The following is a 19,780-nucleotide window of genomic DNA, read 5'->3' as shown; positions in this document are numbered from 1 at the left end:
TCATAGTCACCAGGGAGAATTTTCCTCCTTCAGTATTAATGCCAACAGATATTTACATGCACCCTCAGTGGGTGGACACAGACTTTAGTTTAATGCTCCATCTCTCAGGTAGCACCTTCAGTACGCATTAGAATGTTAAATGAGACTAAGACTGAAGCATGTAGAACTGGACTTGAACTCTGAGGTGACTCAGTGGCAAGTGTGTTATCAACTGGACCAAGGTTGACACTGCAAACGTAGCTAAGTAAGACCATGAGATTCTCCTGTTAGAACGTTTTGATGGAGATCCAGTGATATTCTCAATGTCGGCCAAAGCTAATACCCACAGCACAGCATGAAGGATACTGAATGAAAGTGGAATGTTCAGAGAAACTATTTCCATTTTTGTTCGCAAGTTGTTAACAATCAAGTTAATTCAAATTAAACTTCTTTAAGTCAATTCAAATGAAAAATAAGATTGTAAGTAGCAAATTTAAAACTTCATTGTAATTAGACAACAAACATCAAATGCAAAGCTGATTAATTTGAGTGGAGCCAGGAAAGGAATAAAAAGGAGAAAATCTGCTCTCTAATCACCACTGGGCAGGAAACATTTCATGCAAGACAATGAATATATCTTTAACACTTAGCACACAATGAAGGGGCCAGGGTATTTTAAGTAATTGAATTCTAATCAAATCAATGCAAGGAGACTGACTGAATAGTCCATATACTGAGGGACTGTGCAGCATCTTGTTTGCTTCTGATGAAGGAATTTTATATTTTCCAACAGGGTAGAAAGAATAAATCCACACTGTCCGGTAAAAGCCGTGGCCCATACACAACATTTATTGTGTACCATCTTAGAAAATATTTAAATATGTCAGAGCAAGTGTACAGCTTCCAGCTGAGACAGACTTATGTACATGTGCTCATGGCAAACGAAGAGGGGAGACAATTATTTTTCTTTCCCATGATGATGTTTCAAGTTTGGTGGGCGAGAGATTGAGAAATGGATCCGGTTGCAAATGCATTAAAATACAGCCAAGTACTGTGACAATCAATATTGTTATTAATCAAATAAAACATTAACTTTTTGACACAATGTATTTGAACAGAGCATTATTATAAAAAAAATTCACATGCAACCTTGATTTGACACTGCCACCACGATCCTGGTTTTAAACTGGACAATAGCTTGCATCGCATAAACAGAAACATGTCAAAACGCCTGAAGCTCTTCCACCCTGGGGGTTGGTGCAATATAAGCCAGTCGAATACTCACAATGCACTAAAAAAGGTACCCATTACATTTATGCAACCCTAGGATGCTGTCCTGTACATAATAGGTCTAATATATTAAATATCTGCAAAATGAAAAAACATGCATACACAAATTACACAGCTAAGCTTTACAGACTTGATATGAATCAAATGTCTTTTCACAATGTACAAAATCCAATTTAAAGTACCTTTCAATTAACATTGTGTGTGGGCTAGTAATTCAAAATAAGGTTAAAACTTAAAAAGGGGCCAGAAATGTAAATTTAACAAAAGCTGGGGTCTACGGGCCAGTGTCTTTCTGGGTTAAATAGCTTTGGTTTCTTTTAAAGCAAGAAACATTTCTACAAACTAGAATGCAGCAATTGTAGCACAGGCTTAATAACGTCCGATAGAAGGAATAAAGCTGAGGTCAGCATGTTACCAGGCCCTGCCATCCAATAGATTTATTTTTGGCATTTTCTAAATTTAAAATACATAATTTTGCAGCCTCAGAATTACTTTTTAAGACCATTCTACCATTTAAAAACTTGTCTTTAGTAGACATTATTATGAAACAATGTTCAGCAATAAATAGTGGCTCTTCAGCATTAATTAGGGTTTCTGTTCAAATTTGATTGGAATCAACTAAAGCTATTCAACAAAGATTGTAAACTTAACAGGTGCTGAAGTCGATGGGCGTGAGATGCTATTCTAGACGTGATTTAGTGAAAACAGTTATGCCTTTCCAAGGGTCCAGAAGTCTTGAGTATATGCTGCATGCACATGAATCTTCATCTACCACAGGCCGTTCTCTCAAAAGCAGGATGGCTTTACCATATCTGATCATTTAAAAGTCACCAAATTTGTTCAGTCGTTCAAAAAAACATATGGATAGATCGCTTTGGCCAAGAAACTGAAGCCATTTCAGAAGCTGATTCAGGGAGATCTCAGGCAATGAGAGAATGATAAGGGGTGACAGTCACTGTATGTTGCTGTTGCCAGTTCCATTGTTCTCGTTAGTATTTGACGCATTCACTGAGTTGATGCCATCTTGCTGGGTAGCATCCTTCCTTGGAGGCATTCGCTCATTAATCCTGTCCAGCCCTTTAGCTTCTTCAAAACTACAGATTTTGTGTTGTGGTGAGAATCCTCGGATTGCTTAATGAAATACAGAATAAATGAATGAGTGGTGGAAATGGGACAAAGTAGATTTCTTATAAGCAAAATAAAATGATCAGCTCAATATCAGAGGTAATGGCGTTTTAAAAATTTAATGTGTATTCAGTGAAACACTTCTGTCCCTCATTCACCAACATAAATCTGTTGCCAGACAATTCTCCATTTTACAGGACAGAAATAGGAGACTGAATACCTGAAGAAACTACAGAGCACCAAAATCCTTATGAAGCAAACTATCAGAGGACAATCAGAAAAAGCTACAGTTTGTACAAGGGATGAATTTCCCTGTATGTTGGGGTAGTGATCTTCGTCTGTCCTGCTAGGCACAGCAAAACAGTCGGAAAATCAAATAAGAAATTTGACAAACAGCAACATAAAGTCATAACATCTAAAAACTGACATTTGATTCATCTCGTGGCCAGTGTGACCAGGATTCTTCTTTACTGGATCTGGTACAGTTTTCGTCTTTTTTCACAGTTTGAAGAAGATATCAAGCGCATGAATCAGTTCACTTTTAATTAATTTTTTTTGCTTTTGCAATCAAAATTCAAGCCAATCTTCGGGATCAAATTTCCAAATATATGTCAATAACTGGAAGCCTCCCCACCATTTTTTGTTGACTGGAACCTATTGTAACGTCAGACTCAGATCAGTCATCAGGAAGGTTGGGGGGGGGGGGGGAGGAATGTAAGCTCATCACTTCCAGCAAATAGTTTTAATTAAAGGCGACTATGTTGGTGAGTTTGATTTCCAATAACTTTACTCAAAAGATTACTTTTGAGCTAAAAGTACACTTTTAATGAGTTACAATGCAATCATGTGAAATGGCTGGCTCCATTATTGTTTGACTGCTGTTTAAGGACGTGTCAACAGAGCTTCTAGACTAATACACAAGAATTTGCTACATAAAAATTTGAAAGATACTTTGCTTTTTGATTAATGTATCAATCTCCATGTCAAATCTAAGTCAACATCACATTTAACAATTATAAAGTCTATTTTAAAATAGTTTGTCACAGGAAAATAAGCTATCATGAATACAGTGCTGTTACCTTAGCTGTTAACTTACTTGAAGACAGCTGAAAATATCAACACCAAGCCCTTTAATAAGAGGGCCTGCATGAAATTTGCAGTTTAAAGTCTATCATTATTAATCTTGCACAACCAGGCAGATGCGTTGTGAACACTAATATATATATAAAGACAAAGGAGCAACCTTATTGTTCACAGACTGTAAGCAAGCTGAAGGCCTATTTTCATTGCAGCTCTCAGTAAGGAGACCACAGAAAGCCTATTTGGAAATTCTTGGCTAATTTCTTAGAGCCAAGTTCTGATGGATTAATTTGTTCAAGAATTCACAATTTAAACAGCTACATCTTCAAATGAATTCATAAAATGCACAAATTCAACCATAATTTATGAGTATGAATGGAAACTGCCTCATAAGACACAGGAGCAGAAGTAAACCTTCCATCCCATTGAGTCTGCCATTCAATGGCTAATTTGATACTCAACTCCATTTTCTACGTTATCCCCGAATCCTCAATCTACTAACTGATTTAAAAATCAGTCTACCTCAGCCTTGGTAAAAAAAGATGCCACAGAAAATTTCTAACCAAAGAAATTCTTCCTCATTTCTATCTTAAATAGGTGACCTGCCAGTCTGAGATTATGCCCTCTGATTCTAGATTCTCACATAAAGGGAAACAACTATCCTGTCAATCCCCTAAGAATCTTATGCTTCAGTAATGTCACCGCTCATTCTTCCAAACTCCAGTGACTACAGGCCAAACCTACTTAAATGTTTCTTATAAGACATTTCTTAGATGGCCAGAGCCAACCCACTAAAACTTCTCTGGACCGCCAGTATAAATTTTCCTTTAGATAAAGGGGCCCATAAATGTTCACAGTATTCCAGCTGTGATCTGACTAGTGCTTTGCATAGCTTTAGAAAGGCTTCCACATTTTTATTCCATTCCCTTTGAAATAAAAGCCAACATTCCATATTGTTTCTCTGTTGTGTACTCTGGAGCCTTCCCTAATTAGCATTCAGCTCCTCGATTCATCCTGTCAATGTGCATAACCTCATTTTCCTTTGGGCATATTTTCACCATTCACTTAACCTGTCTAAATCCCTTTGCATCCTCACCACTTGCCCTCCCCGATATCTTTATGCCAATTGCAAACATGGCGATTGTACAATCACTTTCCTCAACCAAGTTATTACTATTAATTAAAATGAATTGTGGCCCCAACATCAATCTCTACAGCAATACACTATTACAGGTTGCCACCCTACAATGCCCCCATATCCAAACGTGTACCCTAGAACTCTGTGGGAAGCTAGGGAAGTAATTGCTGGGCCTCTTACTGAGATATTTGTATCATTGATAGTCACAGGTGAGGTGCTGGAAGACTGGAGGTTGGCTAACGTGGTGCCTCTGTTTAAGAAGGATGGTAAAGACAAGCCAGGGAATTATAGACCAATGAGCCCGATGTTAATGGTGGGCAAGTTGTTGGAGTGAATCCTGAGGGACAGGATGTTCATGTATTTGGAAAGGCATGGACTGATTAGGGATAGTTAACATGGTTTTACGCGTGGGAAATCATATCTCACAAACTTCATTGCGTTTTTTGAAGTAACAGAGAGGATTGATGAGGGCAGAGCAATGGATGTAATCTATATGGATTTCAGTAAAGCATTTGACAAGGTTCCCTATGGGAGACTGATTAGCAAGGTTAGATCTCATGGAATACAGGGAGAACTCGCCATTTGGATACAGAATTGGCTCAAAGTTAGAAGACAGAGGGTGGTGGTGGAGGGTTGTTTTTCGGACTGGAGGCCTGTGACCAGTGGAGTACCACAAGGATCGGTGCTGGGTCCTCTACTTTTCATAATTTATATAAATGATTTGGATGTGAGCATAAAAGGTATAGTTAGTAAGTTTGCAGATGACACCAAAATTGGAGGTGTAGTGGACAGCGAAGGAGGTTATTTCAGATTACAATGGGATCATGGACCAATGGGCTGAGAAGTAGCAGATAGAGTTCAATTTAGATAAATGCAAGGTGCTGCATTTTGGGAAAGCAAATCTTAGCAGGACTTATACACTTAATGGTAAGGTCTTAAGGAGTGCTGCTGAACAAAGAGACCTTGGAGTGCAGGTTCATAGCTCCTTGAAAGTGGAGTCGCAGGTAGATAGGATAGTGAAGGCAGCATTTGGTATGCTTCCCTTTACTGGTCAGAGTACTGAGTACAGGAGTTGGGAGATCGCGGTTGTACAGAACATCGGTTAGGTCACTGTTGGAAATGTGCGCGCAATTCTGGTCTCCTTCTGCTCGAAAAGAGGTTGTGAAACTTGAAAGGGCTCAGAAAAGATTTACAAGGATGTTGCCAGGGTTGGAGAATATGAGCTATAGGGAGACGTTGAATACATTAGATTAGATTAGATTCCCTACAGTGTGGAAACAAGCCCTTTGATCCAACCAGTCCACACCAACCCTCACCAAATAGGCTGAGGCTGTTTTCCCTGGAGCATAGGAGGCTAAGGGGTGACCTTATAGAGGCTTATAAAATCATGAGGGGAATGGGTAGGATAAATAGACAAAGTCTTTTCCTGGGAATGGGGGAATCCAATACTAGACGGCATAGATTTAGGGTGAGAGGGGAAAGATATAAAAAAACAGATCTAAGGGGCAACTTTTTCACTCAGAGGATGGTATCTGTATGGAATGAGTTGCCAGAGGAAGTGGTGGAGGCTGGTACAATTGAAACATTTAAAAGGCATCTGGGATGGGTATATGAATAGGAAGGGTTGGGAGGGATATGGGCCAGGTGTTGGCAGGTGGGACTAGATTGGGTTGGGATATCTGGGCGGCATGGATGAGTTGGATCGAAGGTTCTGTTTCTGTGCTGTATATCACTATGACTCTAATTAGCCAGTTCTCTATCCATGCTAACAGACTACTCCCAACATCACTGAGTAAGGGTAAGAAACCTAACTTGTGATAGGTTTTTCACTGTGTTTTGGAAATTTACATACATTACATCTACTAGTTCTCCTTTCATCCAGCATTCTCCATCCTCAAAAGACTTCTAATAACTTTGTCAGGCATGAAGCAAGCCACAAGGGCTCTGCTTGACTATATTATGCATTTCTTGATGTTCTGTTACATTCTTTATAATAGGCTCAAATCTTTACCCACTAACATGTGTTAAGCTAACTGGCCTACCTTTTGTTTTCCTCCAGTCTCATTCTCTAAAGAGCCTAACTTCACTTTGTCATCTCTTCCTTTCTATTAAGGAGCACATTCAATCCCTATTACAGATTTACCCTCTCTATTTCATCCCTCAGCTTTTGGTTTTAAAAAAGTTCAATCGTCTACTTTACCACAAATCTTTGCCATATTGTATGTTTTTTTTCATTCAAGGTGTGACTCTTATCAACTTCTTTGGTTGACCATGGTAGCGCTTTATCTCTATTTCTAGAATCCTTCTTCACTCATCGTTGGGAGTCATGAACTATTTTCCTCTTGCCCCTTCTAATGCTCATTTGAATGCTACAGATTTATGAATCCATAAATATTACATCATTCAATACATGGTGTGCCTGATCTCAGCCACTCCCTGTACCAGTTCATGGGCAGGAGGATGATCTGTACTTTTTTGTAAACATCTGAGAACAATCTTGAACCATCTGCTTTTGGAACAAGTAGGAATGAGCATTTCTGAGGCAAAGGTCAGAAAGAGACCAATGAGATCATCCAAATTAATTCCAAGGGGAAAAAAATAAGATTGCTGGAATAGGAAATCATCCTTCAGCTCACTTACTACCAAGATGGTGGTGCATTTGTCTTTAAGAATCTAACAGAAACATGCAAATTGTTTCAGCACTCTCATGCAGTAACTTCAAACACTGGAAAGACTGCACTCTAACATGCAGAACTTAAACTAATGAAACATGCTCCATATAAATTGACAAGGTTGTTAAAGAAATTATTCATCTGTCAACTCACTTCCACAATATCACCTCAAACAAGGTAATGTAGACAGTGAGACAACTAAACCTAACTCACCTTTACAAAAGGAAAAACAATATTCCTCAAAAAAATTCTCTATTCACAATAAAAGTGAATGAGAGACCAATTCAATTTCTGTTGTGCAAGTTAAGATCAATCCAAAATCTACATCATTTTCACCCCACACCCCCAGAATTCTGCCACATATCTCTGATTTCTGACACACTGGGCGTACCTTCATCAGTCTCAATTGCCTCAATTGTGGCTGTACAGAAGTGAGCAGTTGCATGCAAAAATGAATGAGAGAGATGAGTAGCGTAGTATTTCATAGAAATAGTAAGGAACAAACAGCAGCATAACATTATTCCCCAGACAGAACCATAATTAACTCCAGATTCAGGGTGGCAGCTTTAGTATGCAAAAGTGTTAATATACAACACAGGAAATAGAAATTTCAGCAGTGTACAATTTATAATTTGTTCAAAGCATAGATGATACTGGTACTGTAATGCAAAACAATATGGATATTAATCAATTCAGTTCTTACTTTGGTTTTGCTTTTTATCTTAGCTCGAGAGAAAAAGAACAGATCACAGCTCACGCATACTTTTATATTGTAATGGGCATGTAACAAAGCATTGTTGGTGTGGAGAATGATTAGTATCTGAAAATCAGTTTATGTATAAAACACTCATGCCAACACTTGAGTAACTCAGAATGAAGCAAACTTTACACACCCAGAAATCTGCACCAAGATTGGAAAAACCTTGACATGTGACAGCTGCAACATGAATGCAGAATTGGCTGACTGATAGGAAAGAGAGAGTAATGTTTGGTGGATATTTTTCAGGCTGAGGAAGGTTTGTACTGGAGTTTCCCAGAGGTTGTTAACAAGACTCTTGCTTTTCCTGATGTATATTAGTGATTTGGATCTTGGTCTGCAGAGCACAATTTCAGAGTTTACAGATGATATGAAACTCAAAAGTATTATAAACTGTGGGTAAAGCAGAGTAGAACTTTGAAGTGCAGAAGTGAAAAATGATGGCTTTTGGCTGGAAGAACATAAAATAGGGGATACAATTCGAAAGAGGTTGGAGGAGCAGAGAAACCTGGGTGCATATGTGGACAGATCACTGAAGATAGCAGGACATGGTGAAGACAAGTGTTAAAAAAAAAGTGTTCTTGTTAATAGGGGCAAATAGCGAGAGAGATAGGAAGACACCATTCTCCATTTTCAAAGGATCAAGAATAAATGGCTCAGATTTAAAGTGATTTGTGACAAAAAACAAACGTAATGTGAAAAAATCTTTCTTGCACAAGTGTACTGCCTGGAGGTGTAGTTGGAAGCAGCTTCAACTGGAGCATTCAAGAGCATATTGGACATTATTTAAAAAGAAACAATGTGCAAGGGTATGGGGAAAAGTCTGGAGAATGGCACTGAATTATTACCTTCAATTGGACAGCCCATGTAGATATCGGATGGCAGATACTAATTAAAATCAGAATCACAGATGTGTTAAGTATGAAAATTGGTTGAGAAGAAAACTAGAGCTGAAAATGTGCTGCTGGAAAAACACAGCAGGTCAGGCAGCATCCAAAAGGCAGGAGAATCGACGTTTCGGGCATGAGCCCTTCCTCAGCACCTGTCTACGGAACCAACACATCTCCTTTCTCTGAGAAGAAAACTAGGCCAGATCTTTGAGAGACATTGATTTGGGCATTGATTGCACTGATTCTGAGCTATAAAAATCTGCAAGTTGAAAAGTCTAAGAAGAAGAACAAACACAGGAATTTATAGACAAGCGAAATAATTTTGTCTCAAGCATTTGTCAATTCTGCCTATCTGATTTTTGCTACATTTTTATCCCTCAAACATTTTTGGATTATTTCTACCTTTGTTAATATGAAGTATATCACTAAAGTCCATTTCAGACATCCAGTGATAAGCATCCTTTTAGATAAAGTTCCCTCTACTAAATCAAACTGCCTCAGATGTAAACTCAGAGGGGCTGGCAAGAACGCAAAGATATCCAGGATTAATGATTTTGTTGTCCAATTTCAATCTTGCCCTGTCCCAACTTCAAAACTGGGATGGTGGAACAACAATATTATACTCAAAACTGGGATTCAATAATCCAAAAGGTAAAGAGGACTGCTGAAAAAAAAAATCAATTCAGCTGTTTCACAGTGGGAATGTCAACACTGCATTCACTGCAGGTAAGAAAGCCCAAGATTAATGTGATGACTTCAGCTGTAAACAAATATTCTACTAATCCAACAGATACAACAATTTAGTCAGCTCAAACCCAATCTGGGATAGCCCCTTTCAATTTCTGTGTAAAAGTCCCAAACTTATCTTGTTTATTATTTCTATCCCAATCCTTGGAAAAAATATTCAACATTTATATCTCTATCTAAATTTTCACCCTCGCCATAAAGACTCTGGTAGCTTTTCAGTTCCTCACTCAATTGGTCATCCTCCATATTCTGCAAGTTATTCACCCTTGGAGGCATCACACTTGATCATGTCCTCAGGTTGTAGCTTGATGTTTAACCTAGGCAGGGTCCATAAATCAGGAAAGGGATTCTAATTATCCAACGCAAGAAGCATCTGCAGCTTTCAAAGAGGTCTCGATTCAAGTTTTTTATCCACTTGTACTATTCTTATAAAATATACAAACATCTGTTTCAGTGAGGAAAACCGGCATGATTAAACACATCACAATGCAGCCACAAAACAGTGTCAAGTTAGAATGGATATGGACTGAAATGGCAAAGTCAGTCAAATTTTGCTTTCACCAAGCCAGTAAACTCCCTCTAGCATTATTCAGCTTCCATTATCAGGGTCTCTTGCCTTTTAAATGCAAATACACACCATGTGCATGTAACCCAGGGCATTGCCTCATCTACCTCAGCAATATTATCTCTACATTCTAACTCAATTTGCCACTCCAGAAAAGAAATTATTTGCATTTTATCCAGCACCATTTGTGAAATCAGGCAATCCCAGTACACTTTACAGCCAATCGGGTAAGGAGTGAAAAGACACCATTGATATAATACAGGAAAACATGGCAACTAATTGCTATATAGCAAGGCCCCTCAAAAGGTAATGACACACATGCCCAGACAATTTTTTTTGAGATATATATACTGAGGGATAGATACTGCCCAACACACCAGGAGAACCTCCCTTCTTTTTTTCAGATCGGATCACGGGTCCTTTTACAACTCCCCACGTGGTAGACAGTATTGTTTTGTGTCTCATAGTCAGTATATGTTTGAAGGTCATGCTCATGATATTATCACTGTACCATAGCAGTATTATTCACACAGCAGGTACAAATACCATGTTAGAGGTAAAGCCCTGAACCATGGCGGCAGATCAGAGTTTTGGTCTATATTTTGTGTGCAAAACTGCTGGGATCCTCTAATTGAGAGAGGAGAGTTCCACTATGAAACCACAGTATTTCCTCAATTACATTTAACTATTTATTTGATATGATTTCATTCAGAGTGCTGTGCTTAGTTTTAGTCCCTCAGCCCAAGAGGAACAGAGATGGCGACATGATTTGGGGGATAATTTACACCTCTTTAGGAAGCTTTAAGATGTAGCGGCTAGGACAACATATGGAAACGGAGAGTCATCACTCTGGATTATTAATTGGATTGAGGTTACCTCGGTGTTGTCTGTTTATTCAAGGTCAAAGTGGATTTTAACCCTCAAATTGGCGTACTGGGAAGACTGATGAACTGCAAATGATATATCTTTATTCACAAAAAGGGTGTGAAAATAAACCGAACAATTACAGTCCTCTTAATTTAATCTGTGTTGGGGAAACTTTGAGAAACAATTATTCAGGACAAAATGAATAGTCACTTGGCCAGCATGGACTTAAGAGGAAACTGCATTTGACTAACTAGCTTGCGTTGTTTTGATGAAAGGCCAGAGATTGACGAGAGTAATGCTGTTCATATGGTACGCATAGATTTCCAAAAGGGACTCGTTTAGACTCGCATAAGAAATTGGCTGAATAACAGGTCAGCAGATTAATTGCTGTTTTCCAGAGAGGGGATGCTCAGGTTAATATAATTCCTTGGGCATCGGTACTTGGAAACAAGTGAGAGAATGTAGAATTGTAAATCATGCAGGATGCCAGGATTTAGCATTACAGTACAGAATGCAAGAACTTGTAAATTATGTTTAACTTCAACTCTGGTTTGGCCTCAAGTGGAGTTAATAGACCACGTTCTAGGCACTACATCATAGCAAGGATGCAAAAGGTATTGCAAAAGCATTTCACAAAAATGGTTTCAGCGATGAGGAATCATTCACAGAACCAACAACTCAAAGCAAATTCTCTTCATTCCTCTCTTAAGAGCCAATGGTTTTGAATTAATGGCCTTTGAGTACTGAGTAACTCAGATGGAGGCTAATTTATCTCTGCCTATTCACTCCAAAATGTTCATCTTACTTAACATCACCTCACAACTGAAGTCACTCATTCTTGCAAACATCCTGGTAAGCATCCTCTACCTTTCTCTGAAGTATGCTCAGAATCAGCCTCAATACTTTAGCTGAGGCCAAACCAGTGTAATTTGTTCCTCAATTTATGGATTTGTGGGATTCATATGCTGCTTAAACCATTTTCTCAAATTGTCCTGGACTTTAGGGACAAGGGATTGAGGGCTGAGGGAGATGGTATTATCACTAAACTAGCAATCCATGGTACCAGGCTCCGGGAATATGGGTTTGAATCCCAGCACTGCAAATAGTGAAACTGGAATTAAAAACGAATCTAGTGGTGACCACAAAGTCATTGTCAATTGGTGTAAAATGCCCCCTGTCCCTCTAATTCCTTTCGGAAAGGAAAATCTGTCTTCATATGGTCTGGCCTATACACAACTTCAGATCTACAGCAATGTGCCTGACTCTTGAATGCCCTCTGCAATGACCTAGAAGCTGCTCAGTTTTGTCTAATCTTTATGAAATCTGATAATAGGAATGAAATGGGATAAGACAGCAAGCATTAACCTGCTACAGGAAATGACCTTGGTGAGATCTGGGGTCTTTTATCGAAATTAGGAGATCTGACGCAATCTAGTTAACCCAGTAAGTTATGTATGATTGTGAATGTCACAATGGCCCAGAAATCATCAAATACACATTCAGCTGGGTAGATAATGTCCTAGGAATGCTTAACATAGATTCTGGATCTTTTGAAGTAAACAGTGTACTATATATAATAAATGACATAACCTTAGCAGAATAGTATGCAGGAGAATCTAGGTCTACAGCTCCCTGAAAGTATCAACAAGATGATACGGTGGTCAAGCTGGCATATGGCAATCTTGCCTTCATCCCCAGGGCATAGAGTACAAAAATTGGCAAGTCATATTGCAGCTGTACAACAATTAAGTTAGGCCAATGAACAGTGCTGGTTGCCACACGACCAGAAGAATGTGGAGGGTTTGGAGAAGATACTGAAAGTTCACCAGGATGTTGCAAGGTTTGGAGGTTATTGACAAAGGTTAATGAGGGATTGGACAAACTTTGTTTGTTTTCACTTGAACACCCAAGGACGTGTGGCCACCCAATAGAAGTTAACAAAATCATGAGTGGCACGGATAGAATGGACAGTGGAAATCATTTTCCTTGAAATATTACTAGGAGATATAGGAATAAGTGAGAGGGGGTCAAGCATAAAGATGTGACAGGCAAGGGTTTTTTTTAATAAACACTGAGGGTGGCGGAATGAGCTGCTAGAGGTAGTGGAGGAGACAGACAATAGCAACATTTAAAAGGCATCTTCACAGATATGTGAATAGTTAGGGACTAGGGATTATGGATAGCATAGAGGCAAAAGGCTTAGTTTAGAAAGACAGAGTCTTGGTTGGCCAATGGGCCTATTCTTGCACTGTACTGTTCTTTGTCCTTGTTCGTTGAAGTTTCAGCTTCAAGAGCAAAGAAGCACCCTGCTGAATAACCAGCTGAGATTGCAGTAGGGGGTAATCAGTACTTCTGTAAGCTAAGCACAACTTGGAAGAAGAACTGAGGTTGGCGAGAGCATAGAATGAATTTTAGGTACGGAACTTTGAATTTTTTTCCCCCAGTCGTGGGCCAGCATCAATTACCTGTCCCTAGTTACCCTTAAGGGTGTGGTGGCCTGCCTTCCTGAACTGCTGCAATTTGCGCTGTAAGTAGATCCACAATGTCATTAGGGAGGGAACTCCAAGATTTGTGAACATCAACACTGAAGGTATGGTGATAAATTTCCGTGTCAAGTAGTGAACTGCTTGCAGGGAAATTTGCAGGTGGCAGTGTTCCCATGTACCTGATGCCCTTGCCCTTGGTCTTGGGTTTGGAAGGTGCTGTTAATGAATTTTTGGTGTATTTCTGCAGTGCATGTTGCAGATGATACACACTGCTGCTACTGAACTTTAGTAATAAAGAGTGGTTGGTTGTGGATGTGCATCAATCAATAAGGCTGCATTTGTCCTGGATGGTGTCAAGCTTGAAGGTTGTTGGAGTTGCAGAGATCCAGGCAAGTGAATAGCATTCCCTCACACTCCTGACGCAGAGGTTTGTAATCACATCTGACAGGTTGATTAGGAAATATCTACAATCATTTCATTACAACATATTAGATTTACATGTTAGTCCTCGACAAGGGCACCTCCTCAACACAAATAAAGATAGAAGAGTGCAGTCTCTTAAAATTAAAACTCTGTTTACAACATGCAAAAGAGTTCATTGCAAATCAGGGTCTGTGACATTGCAGCAACTGTTTTATAGACGAAATTGCTGGCACTAAAGCTATTGGGACCAAAATGATTTTACATAAAAAAATGCTTTTGATTCAAAGGAGGTGGCTTTAAGTTTCCACATAATTGAAAAGCAAGTTCATTTAGTTGTGCCAACTGAGAATTATTCCATGTTAAGGAGCTTTTGCGATTGGTTAATGTCACACTGTGAACTAAGTTTTAATTAAAATAGATTTATCAGCTATTAAAGCTGATAATTTATCAAATAAATTGCAAAAGCTGCACGATGGGAAACAAAGGGAAAGATTGGTAACATACTTTATAGATATCGACTGGTTTTCTTTAAAGATAGCTGAGTGCTCAGTTAAAGGCAGAGAGGCCTTACTGATCATCTAGCTAAGCATTTTCAATATTTCTTGTATTTGTCCATTTGCCACATGGGCACATTTAGTTCTGGGAAGCTAATGTTGCCTGAGCAAATGTTTTTGGCCATCACTTCTAAAACTCTCCATTTTTGGTATTCGAATGCTGCAGCCTATTTCACTAACTACGCCAGTAAGCAACATCCCACATACAGGGGAACATGGGCTTTGCTTGTACCAGACACCACAGTACAGGAAGAATCATACTGATATAATGGATAATGTGGATAACAGGATTCATAGGAATTAGGAGTAAAGGTAGATAAGTCAGCCTTTTGAGCCCATTCCACCATTTAACATGACCATGGTCATCGAACATTATCCTGGTCTCAGCCCCACTTTCCTGCCTTCTTCCCTAGCCCTTTATCACACTTTTCGTCAGAAATATCTCTATTTCCTTCTTGAATCTGTTCATTGATTCTCCTTCACTACACTCTGAGACGTTAAGTTCATAGATCCACAACCCTCAGAGAAATAGTTTCTCCTCATCTCAGTTTTGAAGATGACTCCTCTCACTCTATATCTATGACCTCTTGCTTGACACTGTTCCACAAGGGGAGAAAACATCTTCAATGTCCACATTATCAATTTCATTTAGCATTTGATATACCTCAATCAGTTTCCCTCCCCCTCCCAAATTATTCTGAACTCTATTGAATACAAGCCCAAACTATTCAATCACTCCTCGTACAACAGCCCTTTCATCCTTGGAATCAACCTGGTGAATCTCTATTATACTACCTCTAGCGCCACCACATCCTTCCTCAAATACAGAGATCAAAACTGGACACACTATTCCAGGTGTGATCTCACCAATACCTTATATAATAACAACACTTCTTTACTTTTATAATCCAGACCCTTTGCAATGAATGCCAGGGCACCACTTGCCTATAAGTTGTAACTGCATACCCACTTTGTGATTCATGCACAAAAACACCTAGATCCCTCTGCACTGACGCACTTTGAATCAGCTTCTCATTTAAAATAATAACAACTTGCCCGTACATTTTTCCAGTCAAAATGGATAACCTTGAATTTATTTTAAACTCTGTTTCAATCTCATGGATTTTGTGCTTTTTTTTTGCCCCCAAGATTTCAAAAAGCTTTCAAGGACAAAGTATTACAAACGCAAATTTTATTTCCACTGATCAGTGAGTAGAACATAACACTGGCAGCAAAGCAGAGGGGAATATTTGGGGCAAGAGAAACTAGATATGGAGACTCAGCAGGTCAAGATGGCACCTTGAAACAGAGTTAAGGTGCCAACTTCATATCAAAACTGGATACCAAGTCGAAATGTTAATTCTATATTTCTGTCCACAGTGATTACAGATATTCTTCATTGCTCAGATGCTACATAATATTCTGGAAACAACCATCATTAGGACACCTGGGTGCAATTCAAATCAGTTTGTTCCTTTCCAGCCAATTCCCAATCCCTGACCTCCTCTTTGCTCGGATACAGTTCTGTGGGTGGTGGCCCTCAAGATGCCTCACCCAGGTTACTTCAACACATGGACAAATGCAGACAAACCTTGACATAATAGAATTATTAAATCAAAGAGGGGGTGATCACAGTCAAGTCCATTCCCCCTCACCTCTGGAGTTGACAATCTGGACTACTGAGCAGAATGACAGGCACTGGATCAACTGCATAAAAATCTACATTAAATTCATGAAGAATCATAGGTATTTCCATGTGTACTGCTAAGCCAAGTCGAAAACTTTTGATATATTTCATAGAATTTTTGAAGAAAATCTAAATTTAGAAGGCAAACCCAGGGTGTTCCTTATAATTATAGCACATTTACCTAATTTATTTGTTAATTTAGTGAATAAAATGAACAACTCCCACTGTACCAGTTGCATGTTTTTGCTCTGCTTTTAGGTTGCTGGGTGTGGACCAGAAAAGTAGGTGTTTTAGAGTTAGGGTTATACAGAATAAAAATAGGCCCTTTCGGCCCAACTCATCCATGCTGATCAGGTTTCCAAAATTTAACTAATTCCATTTTCCTACGTTTGGCTCATATCCCTCTAAACATTTCCTATCCCTGTCCAAATGCCAAATGTACTGCTTCTACCATTTCCTCTGGCAGCTTGTTCCATACAAGCTGTGAAAAGGTTGCCTCTCAGGTCCCTTTTAAATCTCTCCCCTTAGCCTTTTGCTCTCTAGTTTTGGACTCCCCTAACCTGAGGGAAAGGTCTTGCCTATTCACATTATCTATGCCTGTCATGATTTTATAAATCTCTATAAGGTCACCCCTTCAAAAAAAAAAGAGTCCCAGCCTATTCCTCAAATCTTTAAGTCTTGGTAACATCTTTGCAAATCTTTATTGCATCTTTTCCAGTTTAATAACATCCTTCTTACAGCAGGGCAACTAGAAATGTACACAGCATTCCAAGTGTTTGGCACCCTTACCTTCATTGATCAGTGCACTGAGTAAACGAGTTGGGATGTCATGTTGCGTCTGTAAAGGACTTTGATGGGATGACTTTTTGAGTACTGTGTTCAGTTCTGGCTGCCCTTCTATAGGAAGAAGATTATTAAATTGGAAAAGGTGCAGCAAAGAAAACTTATTTTCCCTACGGCAGGGGAGTTCAAAACTAGTAGACATAGGTATAATGTGAGAGGGGAAAAGATTTAAAAGGGACTTGAGGATAACTTTTTCCTCACAAAGGGTGGTGCATATACAGAATGAGCTGCCAGAGGAAGTAGTAGATGCAGTTACAATTACAAAACTTAAGACATTTGCAGCTAAATTTCTGAACGACTGAAGGGAGTACATACATTAAGTCTTTTGAGGAGTTCATTTAATGGCCGAAGCAACTCTGCAATATTAGAGGGGTCCATTGTGCAGTGAAACATTCAGTCAGCAACAGGAAGAGGGCTCAGGCAACATGTGAAATGTCCTTACTGGATTAAAAAGGTAGATGTCCACCAAGAAGCTGTCCTGTACAAACAGCCTCAGTGCTCAGCCTGCTTGTTATCAGCACACAAGGTAAGCTGCAGTCTCCAAAATACATCAGATGATCCGAGTACTGCGAGAAGCAGCATAAATTAGGTTGCCAATGGTAGTACCACTTAAGATACCCTGGGCTATTTTGCAATTGAGCACAGAAGACTATTGCAAACCATCCAGTTGAGTGTTTTGTCTTTGGGCGCTCTGTGATTTAAAATCAGCTTTCCATGATGCGAATGATCAATCCAAACGTTAATAAGTATTAGAAGGAAAGCACAGGTTTATTTCAAACCCACTACATTGATATAGAAAAGCACGTTTTCATTAAATCTGAAGTGATACATTTTAGTTTATCTAATCGAAAGAGCGTCACAAATAATGGTTTTACAACAGAGTTTTCCAACAAGGTAAATGTTCAGACAAATGTTGCAGGTAATTAGATACATTAAAAGGTACTGAGACTCTGGACTCAATGTAGTCCTCTCAATCACTGGTGAAAGGAGTCTAAAATTTAACCCACAATCTCACCTTTCATATCCAACTTCTCGCATTGTCGGCGCTGAGTACGCAGCAAAACGGAAAAATATGCATCTTTGAAGGGCGACAATGAAAGGATAGCATGGGAAACCTTTTTCAGATTTTGAAAATGAGGAGGAGATGGGAAGACCCAAGGATTCAGTGAGGCCTTCTTCGGGGAAGGCAGCTGTCGGTGAAAGTGCATCGTCAACGATCCAAAGTGATGGGGGAGTGCATGGAATACAGAGTAGACAGATACCAAAGGTTTGGCTACAATACACGTACAGATTAGGGAACAGCCAAGGAGAAGCTATAGATGGATTCGAAAGCAAACATTGGAATCTTTAATTCTACTGGGGTGTGAGGAAACAGTGGAGTCTACAAAGGAACAATGGCGATAATAGGCTTAAATGTAGATGAGCTGAAAATGTGTTGCTGGTTAAAGCACAGCAGGTCAGGCAGCATCCAAGGATCAGGAAATTCGACGTTTCGGGCCAGAGCCCTTCATCAGGAATGAGGAGAGAGTGCCAGGCAGGCTAAGATAAAAGGTAGGGAGGAGCGATGGAGATGTGATAGGTGGAAGGAGGTCAAGGTGAGGGTGATGGGCCGGAGTGGGGTGGGGGCGGAGAGGTCAGGAAGAAGATTGCAGGTTAGGAGGGCGGTGCTGAGTTCAAGGGAATCGACTGAGACAAGGTCTCAGCAAGTCCCTCCTCCCTACTTTTTATCTTAGCAAGTCCCTCCTCCCTACCTTTTATCTTAGCCTTGTCTCAGTCGATTCCCTTGAACTCAGCACCTCCCTCTTAACCTCCAATCTTCTTCCTGACCTCTCCGCCCCCACCCCACTCCGGCCTATCACCCTCACCTTGACCTTCTTCCACCTATCACATTTCCATCGCCCCTCCCCCAAGTCCCTCCTCCCTACCTTTTATCTTAGCCTGCTTGGCACCCTCTCCTCATTCCTGATGAAGGGCTCTGGCCTGAAACGTCGAATTTCCTGTTCCTTGGATGCTGCCTGACCTGCTGTGCTTTAACCAGCAACACATTTTCAGCTGTGATCTCCAGCATCTGCAGATCTCACTTTTTACTTAAATGTAGATGAGGTCAAGCTCTTAGGTTAAACTGCAGTTTGTAGAGAGTGCAGATCAACATGGGGGACTAATCACAAAATACTGTTCAAAATACTAACCACTCTTATCAAGATGATGCTGCATTGCCCAATATCTGCTTAAATAAATCAAAGCACATTTTGGTCTGATTCCTGACTGTATAAATCTGGAATTAAAAAAATGGATAACTAGCGTTGTGCATGCTTCTACACGGTATGTTTATAATCCTGAATGCCTAAATTAACAATTTTAAACTTTAAATAAAACAAAATGTATTAAAGCTGATATCTGGGTTGCATCATGTGTGAAATTTGGTTAACCCTTCTTACAGTCCAGTTAATCCTTGCATAATTACAAGCAGCAAGGCCCTCCATTCATTTCTGGGAAATAGGTCAAGCATGTTCCACAGCAAACATGAGACACAAGTCTCTGCCTGAAATCTTTAAAGCAGCTTTGAGGAACAGTTTTAATATTTGGGTCTTTATCAAGGTTGTATATTGCATATACAATATAGGTTCAGATTTTATTTTCCAATAAAGGATAAGGGCATTACTGGCAAGGCTACCAA

General features: G+C 39.5%; 1 protein-coding gene across 1 annotated transcript in view; it reads right to left on the bottom strand.

Annotated features, from left to right (window-relative positions):
- Positions 1-796: 796 nt before the first annotated feature.
- The window catches only part of LOC132835117 (serine/threonine-protein phosphatase 2B catalytic subunit beta isoform), a 113,591-nt gene continuing 94,607 nt past the window's right edge, over positions 797-19,780 (bottom strand). The window contains exon 13 of the mRNA XM_060854448.1: positions 797-2,400. Coding sequence (XP_060710431.1) covers positions 2,222-2,400 — 179 coding nt within the window. The 3' untranslated portion in view covers positions 797-2,221. The remainder of the gene's footprint in view (positions 2,401-19,780) is intronic.

The sequence above is a fragment of the Hemiscyllium ocellatum genome, chromosome 43 (assembly GCF_020745735.1).
Source record: "Hemiscyllium ocellatum isolate sHemOce1 chromosome 43, sHemOce1.pat.X.cur, whole genome shotgun sequence".
NCBI lineage: Eukaryota > Metazoa > Chordata > Chondrichthyes > Orectolobiformes > Hemiscylliidae > Hemiscyllium > Hemiscyllium ocellatum.
This window is presented reverse-complemented; position numbering and strand designations above follow the sequence as displayed.